The sequence below is a fragment of the Podarcis liolepis genome (genome assembly GCF_965112155.1).
Source record: "Podarcis liolepis genome assembly, chromosome: 6".
NCBI classification, from domain to species: domain Eukaryota; kingdom Metazoa; phylum Chordata; class Lepidosauria; order Squamata; family Lacertidae; genus Podarcis; species Podarcis liolepis.
Window position 1 is genome coordinate 76052791 of NC_139559.1, and position 12657 is coordinate 76065447.

The following is a 12657-nucleotide window of genomic DNA, read 5'->3' on the forward strand; positions in this document are numbered from 1 at the left end:
TCAGGTGAGACATCCGTGAGCCAAAGCACTTTGGTCAGCCTTAGGACTTTTAATGGGTCCTTCCATGTCCTCATGAGGTCCTGTGCCTCTTCCTCAAAGGAGGCCTTCTGATTGATTGTGCAGGATCCTGACAACTGTCACTTGGTCAGTCTTCCACACTATGGTGAGACATATTTCTGTTTATATTATAGTTATTACTTTCCTGATTTGCATCAATACAGATGGATTTTGGGCAATTTTTTGTCATCCTTTTTGTTATCAGTGTCCACTTTTCAGTGATAGAACTGTACAATGTTCCTTTTTACCTACAAGCATAATTATAATACAGGATGTTGATCATCCACTAAAAAGCAATATAGCCTTGACATATCCTTTATGTAAGGTGTATTTTGGAACATCATCAGTTTAGTTAAAACAGGATCCTTTCTATTCAGAGGTGCTTCCCCCACCCTCCCCCACCATTTAAAACAACATAAGAAAAGTTTCTTTAGATGACAAGGCCAAACAAAGGAGACTTTACATTTCAGAGAAGTCTGCCTGTTAAATCACAAGTTGTCTGCAAGCACTTTGATGTACAGTAATTGTTGGTTGTTGGCTTGCCGAAAAGACCATCTAGATAGAAGATAAGATCAAACAAGTTGGCTTTGTGTGGCATTCTATGAGGTGAGGTAATTAAACACATTTCTTCCTAGTCCGTTTAGGAACTGAATGCTGCCTATTTACTTGCCAAGATGAGACAATGATAATAACTTGCTGGTTTCGGAGTTAGGAAGCTCAATAAAAATACAAATATATGGTTATGTGTGTTTTTTTAATTACTTGCCACGTTTGCTGTTCCCAATTGCTTTTTCTGCAACAATGCACAGGAGTGTGGTCAAATGTCAATATATTAGCAGATATAAATATACATTTAAAGCACACACACCCCAAAGGAATCCTGGGAACTGTACAGGCAATGACCAATTAATGTGTCTCTGAATGATGTGTGCTTGTGCATGCGCGCATGGCGCTGAACCCGGAAGTGACAGAAAGTATCACTAAACACGTCCCTTAAAAGGTGGTACGGGGCAGGGCACACTTATGTGTGCTCTGCCAACATGCGTTGCATCTAGGAATGGAACCTCCGGGCAAAATGGTTGTTGACTGTAGTTGAAGGGTGTTTGGAATTATATCTCTGTTGGGGTGGTGGACTACAGTTCCCAGAATTCTTTTAGCAGGGGAAATGTGTTTTGTGTATATCCCATGTACACATAGTGTCTTCTGCAGGGATGGATTATATAGGAAGTGTGGCATGGGACCCCTTCATCACCCCTAACACTTATAAATAGACTCTGCTGGTCGTTACATAATAATAAAAGTTTGTGACAATTTTCCAGTCCAATAACTGTGTCTACCTCTGGATTGTTGCCATAGTTCCATTCAGATTCCATCATTTCTATGTATTCATTGTGAAAGACACATTTTCAGATGCCTCCTCAGCCCTCCTGCTCATTCCTACTGGGCGTATATGCTAAGAATGCCTCCTGTTTTCACCCACAGCCGGCATGATTTCAACCCCTACACTTTCCCAAGCAAACAGAGTAAAGTGGAGACTGAGTGAAGTGCTTACCCATACAGAATTGTGTCTTGGTGCCTCCTCACTGCAGTGTGTTCTTTCTGCTGGATGTGCTGATGAGACACTTTCCTCTTGTCTCTACCTGGTGATTTTGTTTGCTCTCCCAGTCTTATTTTCCAGGTGGTGGGCTCACATTATCTTTTCCCTCTGTTTGTTTGCTGAGATGAAGGTTTCACTTTGGTGTTCTTCCTGGCTAGACATTTCTTTAATGACCAGGCTCCCAACTCTCACCCTACAATTACTCCATTCAGGCTGCAATCCTACACCCATTGTAATCCACATTGAACTTGCGGGGGGGGGCACCTCTCTTTTGAATAAACGTATGTAGGATTGCATTGTCAGTCTCCACGCGTTACAGGACGGTAGGACAAATGTTAGATGTGGAATATTCTTAAGTTGGCCTTTTCGGTCTTTCCTTTTATCTTTTAATCACCAGTTTTTACATATCACTTTAGCATGAGAATAGACATAGAAGTCTTAAGGCGTGTCTACATTAAAATTTTAAATTGGTTTCAAGTCTCATGCATTTCCCAACCAAGAAACTACCAGCAATCCAATTTCAAACTGGCTTCAATGTGTTGTGTTGATGTTGTTTTAGAGCAGAGATAACCAATATAGTGACTTCGAGATACTGCTTTTATTCAATTATTTCAGTTATTTATTAGTCACTTTTCAGGACCCAAACCCACAGAAAAATAAAAACAATAAACCATCAGGCAGAATACAAATCCCATGGTCAGGGGTGATGGGGAGTCCAGCAACATCTAGAGGGTGCCATGTTGGCTGTCATTATCTTGGAGTAAGGAGCAAAAAGGTTATAGTGAACCCATTTGTGCTTATGTAATGCGTATGTCCTTCTGTCCTACTTCAATGTGTCTTCTGCTTTTTGTACTCTCACCAGTGCTTGGCTCTTGATAAATTTGAAGGCCACGCAGATGAAACCCACGTGACTCACCGTGCTCTTTCTCTTCTGGAGGAGAATAAATTCTGGGCTGCTCTCATCTTTCCTGATCTGGACCCAAAAACCAGACTGCTGCCGCCTCATGTCAAATTCAAGATTCGCATGGATATAGATTCAGTGGAGAAAACGAACAAAATCAAAGACAGGTGATGGCAGTCTCGCATCTCGCAATGTGTTGAAGGCCTGGCCCAAGCTTGCCTTGCCTAGGCTATGGCTCTAGGCCCAGGTTGGATGGAGTCAGAATATAAATCAGAGCAGCCAAGACATTTCAGTGACTAAGACAGACTATCCTGGTGGTGAAAATATTATAATAAAAAGCTAGATAAATGATATTTTGCTACTCTTTGGGGGTTTGCCACCCCAAATTCTGCCTAATGGTAATCCCTAAATCAGAGGGTGCTATGAAGCAGATGAGCAGATGCTTGATAATATACAGCTATCCTTTATATGATGGTACAGTGTGGAATGCACATCTAGAATTGGACCCCACATTGTGTAGGCTGGTAACAGAAGAGAAGCCTTGGAAGCCTGATTTACTCGGTGTAACGTAATTTATGGTAACATAAAAAGCAAAGTTAGCTGTGTTAGTTCATAGGAAGAGCTGGAAAAAACCCAAGATATTGGGAAATAACTTGAATAGGACCAACTTAAAAAGTTACAAAATAGTGAGCAAGCTTTCTCCAGAATTCTTCGTCAGGTTGAATGCTGTACAAAGCTGAGGGGAGGAGATAGGAGAAGAAAACACAAAGAGTACATTAAAAATTGACTGGGTATTGTAGCCATACGGTTTGCATTTAGGCTCAGTCTCAAAATGGAGGCTGAAGACTGGCTGAATTAATCTCTGCTAGGTGTTGCGGGTTTCAGCTTACATTTAGGATTCTGAGACAAAGAAGCAATGGCTGAAAAGCCAATTTGGAAAGTATAAAACACCAACAGTGACCTAAATCTATCTCCAGCCTTAAGCTAAACACACAAGTTCCTAGCTGGGTGGGGATCTGTAGTTTTCATCAAGGTAGAGCTGCCACTTTTTCAACCTTGAATAGTGTAAGTCCGAGGCTCTGGCAATTGTAATGTCAACCTAGTCAGCTTTCCACCACCCTCAGCTTTCTAGGTTGAGTATAATGTTTTTATGTCTTCACAGGTACTGGGATCCTGGCCCAAGAGCTGACCCAGTGGATGATCTGCGTTACATCTGGGGAGGGTTTGCATATCTGCAAGACATGGTTGAGCATGGAATCATCAAGACGCAGACTGGAGTTGAAGTGCCTTCGGGGATCTATCTGCAACAAATGCCCTATCCATGCTTTGTAGATGATGTGTGAGTAAGAGCAGCCACAGTGATCTATTTCTGATAACTAATTGGGTGGCTGGGTGGGTGGCAGATTGGATTTTACAGGGGGCTTGGCTGCTTTTTGCCTTTGATCTTGCTGAAAAGCTGGAGAAATCCAGGATGAAGGTATTAGGCAAATCTCCTCCCCACCCCCAAGGAGTCTGGGATGGGCTGCTGCCCTGGCTAAGTCTGAGATAAGGAGGCTGAAACAAAAAAACAACAACACCAAAGCACTGGAGCATTTTAAAACTTTAAAATAGAGAACAGCAAGGAGACCTTAGGTCTGGGATAACTTCCACTGGGAAAACAACAATCCATGGATTCATTAGCAGGAATGTACAGGAGAAGTTAGAGTTTATAGCTGTCTGAATCTTCCCATCAAACAAAAGGAGAGGGGAAAGAGCTTTTGTTTTTTTAAAAACTCCTCTGGTTTTTAACAAGAACTTGAAGGAAGGTTTGGTGAAACGGTACAGTGTTCCAAAACAATCAGTGGCTTTCCCTATCTCTGGAAAACATTTTACACTGACCGACCTAGCAGGATTTTGTTCTCTTTTTCTCTCATGCAGCCACATATATTGTGTGGGCAGTTGTGCCCCAGAAATGCCCTTGCAAATCAGGGAGCCAGAGACTCTCCTAGCTGTGGAGCTGCCACTGGGGATTCCAGTGCGGTGAAATCGACAGTGTGTCTGACTAGAATCAGGGAGACCCATGTTAGGAACACAAGATGAGCCCGCTAGATCAGGTCAAAGGCCCATCTGGTCTGTCGTCCTGCTCCCACGGTGGCCAACCAGATGCCTGCGGGAAGCCCAAAAACTGAGTGTACTCTCCTCACTTGTGATTCCCAGCAAGTGGCACTCAGAGCCACACTATCAGAAGCATAACCATTGTGGTTGATAGCCTCGCCTTCCATGCATTTGTCTAATCCTCTTTTAAGACCTCCCAAGTTGGATGCTATAACTGTTCCTTATGGGACCGAACTGCAGCATTTATCTGGGCTGCGTGAAGAAGTACAGTCATACCTCAGGTTACAGCCGCTTCAGGTTGCATTTTTTTGGGTTGCAGACCACCGAAACCTGGAAGTACCGGAACAGGTTACTTCCGGGTTTCGGCGGTCGTGCTTTCTGCATGTGCAGAAGAGCCAAATCGCAACTCGTGCGTGCGCAGACGCAGGTTGCGAACGCTGCGGGTTGCGAACGTGCATCCCGCATGGATCACGTTCGCAACCCGAGCATCCACTGTACTTTCTTTTGTCTGTCCCAAATATCCCAACATTCAGCTTCACAGGATCTTCCCCGAGTTTTAGTGGTATGAGAGAGAGAAGGTCAAAAACTTCCTTGTCCATATCACGTTCAAACACCTGATCAGCTATTAAGCTCGCAGTCTTCTCCTTTCAGACTTACATACCCCACAGGCCTGTTTTGAAGTTTTGTATGTGAGTGGGGAGTGATAATATGCCATCCTGAGCTCCTTTGTAAAAGTGAAAAAACGTAATAAATGATAAACGAAATTTGAATAACTTATCAGCACCCTGCCCCTGTAACAAACAGTCTATGAGCAGATAAACCTGAAGATAATGTTGCAGTAAAAATGCAATACAAGCAACAAATCAAGCACAAGAATAAAACCAAAACAGGCAATTCAAAATAGGAAGCAAATAAATAAAACCCCATACCAGAAAGATATAAGAGTAGGCACCATGCCAGGCTTCTTTAGGCAGGGCATTCCACAATGGGTGGGTCTGCAGTTGGGGCTTGTCAACCTGGGAAGGTAGCCCATTGAGGAGAAGGAAAACTGATCCTAAATCTCTGCTGCCTTGAAGCATATCTTTGGGAGAAGAAAAGGCTAGGGAGTAAACCCTACACAAATTTGGAATGGAGTCCCTAAGATGGTTGGATGGTGCCTTGTATGCCTCCTTCTGGCAACTCCTGCAGCCAAGCTGGTACCTAACGTATTGCTCTGCTTCCTTTTGGATCGCATCAGTGAGGCCAAGAGGGGGGTCTTGTTGTCTGACCCTCCATGCACACTGTCCAGGCTTGTGCCCTGGGGTGGTCACTTAGGTGCAGTTAACACAGTGGTTTGACTTCACCCTTGGAGGCACACTCCATTGACAGACAGATGTCAACAAAAAACAAAGGGGTCTGCCACTAAAAAGGCCTTTTCTCTCATAGCCACCCACGGCCTTCGCTAGGCAGGGACACTCGGAGAAGGGCCTCAGATGATGGCTTGGGTAGGGACATGTGGGAAGAGGTCATTCCTCAGATACCAAACCCTCCAAACAATGAAGAGCTTTAAATGTCACACCTCTGAAAGCTCAGCATTGTTGAATAGTTCTGCAGCTACAGTATCTGAGCATCTTCATTTGCAGGGTTTTGTGGAGGCTCAGCTGCCTGTGCTGCTATGCGCAGGAATGGGGTAGGGGGTGGTAGGGTCATAATCATGCATACAGCATTTGAGTTTTGTGTATCGCCCCCTAACAAAAACCTAACAATATCAAATTCTTCAGCCTCTTACTTCAACTTCAGCTATCCATTAAGTTCAGCAATCCTGAGGTTAGAAGCTGAATGAACTTTCTTTTTCAGATTACAGAGGGTAAGAGACCAGGCCCAGGGTCTAGCTTTTTCTAAAGGTTTCGCATTCCTTTGATTTATCATCAATCATCATTAACCCCCAGGTCTCTTCTTTACATACAGGGAAGGGCTCTTAATGCCATTTTAAAACTGGTTTCACAATGGGGAAATGCTCGTGTAAAACGAGAGCTAGATTAATAGCGTAGGCCCAACACATAATGAGATGAGATCCCACTTACGTCTTTTATAATTCCGCTTTCAAAGTTGCTTCAAGGCTGTCCCTTCTTCTAAATCATACTATGCTGGGTATGTGCTGCCATAGCTGCTTGTCTGTGAATGATGTGCCTGCCTCTGATGAAAGACAGCCCTCTGGTGGTTAGACCCAATAGCATAATTCTTGAATGTAAACGCTATTCTTTTAGATTCATGCATTTTTAAAAAATAAATTAATTAATTAAATTAAATTAAGCATTGATAATACTGCACTGAACATACAACCTTCCATCAGGTAAGATATATATTTAATATGTGGCATTTTTCCTACCTAGAAGGCACCTCAGTTTGGGGGAAATACCGCATACAGCATCACGTGTAAAAAATCACTCTTGTGTATCTGTTGTCATGACGGATTATGGAGATACAGTCTCTCATGGCTCCCTCCCCAGTGAATATACTGGCTCTATGCAGGAAAAAAGTGGCACAAATCAGGTTGCGGTCCTAACTTGGGAGTTGAACTCAGTGGGAGTTACTTATGAGTAGACGTGTAGGATTGCATTGTCAGGATAGCAATGGGTTGAAGCTAACTAAATTCTACTCAGAGTAGACCCATTGACATTAATGTACCTAAGTTAGTCATATTTATTTATTTCAATGGGTTTACTCAGAGTATACTTATGCTGAGTACAACTCAGTGTGTGCACTGTATAGCAGCATCTCCCTGCAAATATAACAATATTTCTTACTCTCCTTGTAAGGTTGAAGTATGTGAAAGTAAAGTCACAAGTATTGTTCTACTTGGGTGTCATTTGTACGTTGTTTATATACTTATCATATTGATATCCCATCTGTTATCCTAGGAACTCATGATCCACCCTCATTTTCTCTCTCTCTAGACAACATAGGCTGAAAGTCAGTGAGCGGGCTTCATGGCTAAATGAGAATTTAAACCCAGCTCTCCCCATTCTTTGCCCAACACACTAGCTGCAACATGCTGGCTCTTTGACAAGATATTGGTAGGGGGACAGGGGAAATACACAGTGGCTTGGCACTCTGAAAGTGAAGTTTGGCAGGGAAGCCTTATCATGAAGCAATAACAGCAGAATCCTCGAGGGCATCATTTTGTGGTCTCTAGTTTCTATTTCTGTTTCCTTTTTAAACACAAGGGTCTGTCTGGGAGGCACCAGCTTGCAAAATATATCCCTTCTCTGCCACAAATAGCATGGCCTAGATTAATTCTCAAAAACACTCTTTTTCTCTATTTGTCCAGTAGCGACCTCACTTAGCAGCCAAGGTGAGAAATAGTCTGCCTGTGCATTCCTTTTGTTTTTTACTTGATCTGTCTTGCCATGATCTTATCTTTGGCTCCAGATGCCACCCCCTCTCCTAGCAGCACAGACAAAACAGACGCAGATAATCCCATAAACATATGATACAGGTTTATTTCCCCCCCCCCCTTTAATTGCTACATCTCCATGTGCTGACTTGATCATATCCTCAAGGAGGAGGCATGGCTGTGCAAAAGGGCAGGATGTACCTCTAGATCAGGTATTTGAGAAGGATAATTGATTGCAGGGCTTTGGCGCAGTCAGTGTGGGTTCAGCCACAGCACAAGATTGCTGCTTATGCATGGCAGGGAAAGAATATTCCAGCAGAAGTTGATACACCTGTGAACAATTTAAACCTGCTCCCCCTCCTATTTTTAATTTGATTTCTTCCATTGAATTGAGATTGCCATTAACACAGAGCTCACACAATCAGAAGGTGTTTTCTGTTGTTCCCATAATGAAAAACCTTAGACAAAGATAAATCAACCACCAAGTGGAAATAGCAGCGAGCAGACTGGGGATAGGGGCTGTAGCCAGCTCTACCGAATCTTAAATATATTGGGGGTTTATATGGGTTATGAATTGTCTACAATAACAGAGGAAGGCAATTTTCAAAAAGGCAGAACCCATAAATCCTTATGGGGCAACATTTCCTGTTCAAGCGAAATTCATTTTTTTAATCCACTTTCCTAATATGAAGCTGCGCTGTCTTAGGGATGCCATGACGCTGTGCACTCACACCAGTTTTATGCCAACTTAACTTTCATGACTTCCCCTGAAGAAAACTGGGAAGCATAGTTTGAGGTTGTTCTGAATTCTCATGGAAAACATCAGGAGTTTCCCTAGAGAGAAGGAACGGCTGTTAGACCAGTAGTCCGTGCGTCCCTTTCGCACTGCCTCTTGGAGACTGTATGATTTTAACCTTTGTTTTATTTCTTTCCTGGGCAGCTTCATGGTTACTCTGAACCGTGCCTTCCCCATCTTCATGGTGCTTGCTTGGATCTACTCTGTCTCCATGATGGTAAAGAGTATTGTGCTGGAAAAAGAAATGAGGCTGAAAGAGGCCATGAAGAACAGGGGGGTCACTAACGGGGCTGTCTGGTTCACCTGGTTCCTAGACAGCTTCATCATGATGGCTGTGAGCACGTTTCTCCTGACGACTCTCATTACGGTAAGAGCATCACCTCCAGGCGAGGAGCGTTTTTCTTTTTCAAGGCCCAGACGTGCCATTTTGCACTCACGCTGCCGGTACTACCAAGGAATAATGGGAGCTATACGAAAAAGAGACAGACAGACAGACTTATGCTGGAAGGATCAGCCTCCCGAGCACGTAGCAGCAGGCGCATTCCTTTAGGTAGCCCCCAAAGGCAGCATCAGCACTTGACAGAGATAGATATGTTTACTCCTGAGAGACTCGCAAGATTGCCTTCATGACAGTGCCTCAGGTTGGATTAGGTTTGACAGGTCACGTTCTAAACATTGCTGCTCACGTCAAGGAGGCCTCAGAAAACAGGAATTTCTCTCTCTCTCTCTTTCTCTCACTAAGTCTCTCTCTCACTTCTTTTTAAACCTTATGGTGAGGCATCTACCCTCTAACTCATTTGTCACAACCACCAGCTGTTTGCTTGGTTCGAAAAAATACGTTGCTTCTGGGAGGGGGCACACAGAGTCATACCACTCAAGTGTCTCCCTCGGCGTTTGCTTTGATCTTTTCAATAAGCTTCTCCACATTCCTCTATTTGGTCTGCAAAGTCTTACATAGGAAGCTGCCAGGTCAGACCACTGGTGCATCTCACTCAGTGTTGTCTACAGTGACCGGCGGTGGTTTCAGACAGGGGTTTTGCTCAGGAAAATTAACCACAAACCCCCCACATTTTGGATAACCTCCAAAGCTGTGTCAAACTTTTGCAGTTGTTTTGCCAGACCTATTTAGAGGTGCTGTGGATTTAACCTGGGGGACCTGTTGCATGCTCCGTCACTGAGCTGCAGCCCATCCCTTTAACCTCTTTGTTTCCTTCTCTCTGACTTACTCGACCTTCTAACGTCCGCCAGACATGATAACTGGGCATTGCTTTGCAAAATGTAGAATGGCCCTCTTAGCGACTGCAAATATGCGCAACGCAGAGGGTGCCATAAAAGGCCAGAATCCACCTTTCAGCTTAATTGCTCACACAAAATTCTCTCAGGAAATAATAATATTGATCTGCCTTGTCGAGTTGCACAACAAGGAAATTTTTGAATTCTCCAAAAGCTTTCTATAAATGCTGAATGTTATCCAATGAGCATTCTGGGATAGTTCCGAATGGATTCTCCCTTGCTCAAAACACTCATGGACATCCAGTGAAGTGGAATGTTGGAAGATTCCTGACAGAAAAAAGGACAGGCTATAATTAAACAATGGAACTCACTCCTGCAGGCCACCAACTTGGGTGGCTTTAAAAGAGGATTAGACAAATTCATGGAGGATAAAGTTATCAGTGGTTACAAGCCATGATGGCTACATTCCGCCTTCATGCTTGGAGGCAGTACACAAGAAGGGAGAGTGCTGCTGTGCTCAGCTTCTGTTTGTGGGTTTCCCATAGGCATCAGGTTGGCCACTGTGAGAACAGGATCCTGGACTAGATGGGCCAATGCCTGATCCAACAGAGCTATTCTTAAGTTCATTAGAAGATGGAACTCTTGCTTTTAAGCCACGGGTCATCTTGGCAGCTGGTGGGTGGAGTGCACCTTTCATGCCTCTGAGTAAATAGTGCCTGGGAAATTTCTCCTGACAAAGGCGAAGCCGAAAATGCAGTGGGAACTATTCTGTCATATTGGGAACTACTTAACAGCATGAAAACATACCTCTGTATACCCATTGGCTTGGCTTTTTTTGTTCTGTTTCTTCTTGTTGGGTGTGGCACTCTTGTGTTTTCCTGGTGACCCTAAGGATTTCTTTCTTTATTTAATGTTCTGCTTCCTCTTGCTGTTTGTTTATTATAAGGGTTCTATGTTATTTTGATTGCTTTGTGATTTTCTGCATTCTAAAACAAAAGAAAAAGCCTTCCTGATAAAGATGACTCTGGATGCCAGAATCTTAGCGCTTACTAAAGAACAAATATTTGTAAACAACTACTGCTAAAGCACAGTTTACTTTTATGAGAAAAGCCTGCTCCTGTTCCATTATTCCTCTGCCAGGCCTACCTGAACTGATATGGTGTGTCAGCTTTGACATTGTAGCTTGGCTTAGGTATGCAGTCTTATAGTTAGCACTTAACTTTGACACCACATTAATTTGGTGCTTATTGTTTGTTTGAGTTCACCAGCAGGGCCGATGTTATTTATATCTGGTGTTTCCCCCCTGGACTGAGGTTGTTTCCCACTTCAAGTCCAGATCAGTGTATCCAATATATATTTTTCTTCTTCTCTATAATAGTTAATGCCTTACGTGCCACATGTACGTTGCCAAATACTGCTGTTAAGAGAATGGCTTTGGCAGTATCTTTTGAAGAGTACATTAGGGGATCTGACATCTGACATATTGGCAAACTATGAGCTGGTTGTTGGCAATAGACCCCTGGTGATATAATCAGATACGCTAAAGGCCGACACATTCCTCTATAGGAGTTTATGCCAGCAGTGATATCATACCAGTAGTAATTCATACTGTATATTGTGCTATTCCATTACTGCCACTTTTCGTGTGTCATTCTTCCTTGCACAAGCATAATTATACTTAATGCTAATAATTACTGCTGCACATGAACAAGCACACTTCCTGTGTGGGATAAAACAACAATGATGGTCAATTGCCATTTGTAACTTTTGTCAAAAAATAGCTGTAGATATGTAAGGCCTAAAAGTACAGAACAATTGTCTGTCCCACTTGATTAGATAAGGTTAACTTCCAGTTGAGGTCCAGCTGTTCACTGCAATGGGGTCCTTAAAGATTCATAAAGATCATCCTTGGTTTACTTAGCAGTGCAAAGGATCCTGGTAGATCTTAGCCACCCTCATGAGATCTCCCTGGTTCTGGGTATTTGAATGTCATTTAGCAGCAAAATACTATTTCAGCTTTTTAAAAGACAGCAACTTTAAAAAAGACAGTTGATTCCCCTCTTCATGGACCCTATTTTTCAGAGGACTGTAATCTGGGGAGAAGAGATGACATGCATAATCAGAATATGCTCTGAAAATTCAGTATTTTGGCTTTTTGGTTTAATTATTTTTAAGCATCTGCTTTCAGGCAAAGGTGCAGTGTGTGAATTTGTATAAAAACACTTCAAGCAAACTAGGGAGGTGGAGGAACATGTTTTTAGCCCCATTCCAAATCTCTTACTTTTCACATCTTGTAAAATTTTAGTCTGGTTGAACTATCTGTTTGACTGCTATAGGATGCAATGCTGTACATGCTTATCTGAGAAACAGTCGCATTGAACTCAATAGGATGTCTGAGTAGACATGCATAGAGTTGCAGTCATAGCAAAGTGATTGTCCCTTGACCAACAGAGGGCAGCTGCACAATTTATGCTGGGAGGAGCTATGATAACCTGATATTTTTTCAATAGCAACAATCCATGCAATGGCCTAATGATTACTGAAAGGCAGCTGCTTTTGTAATTCATGATTCAGTCCATGAGACACCCACATGCTAGACTAGA

The 12657-nt window shown here is 42.9% G+C and overlaps 2 protein-coding genes across 3 annotated transcripts in view; both read left to right on the top strand.

The window, feature by feature from the left end:
• LOC310710274 (uncharacterized protein) overlaps window positions 1-12657 on the top strand; it is a 982430-nt gene that overhangs the window by 271964 nt on the left and 697809 nt on the right. The gene's annotated exons all lie outside the window — the stretch shown is intronic.
• ABCA4 (ATP binding cassette subfamily A member 4) overlaps window positions 1-12657 on the top strand; it is a 103079-nt gene that overhangs the window by 42335 nt on the left and 48087 nt on the right. For both annotated transcript variants that reach the window (XM_083510878.1, XM_083510877.1), the window contains exons 13-15: window positions 2517-2722; window positions 3718-3894; window positions 8966-9188. In XM_083510878.1, the coding sequence (XP_083367004.1) occupies window positions 2517-2722; window positions 3718-3894; window positions 8966-9188 (606 nt within the window). The remainder of the gene's footprint in view (window positions 1-2516; window positions 2723-3717; window positions 3895-8965; window positions 9189-12657) is intronic.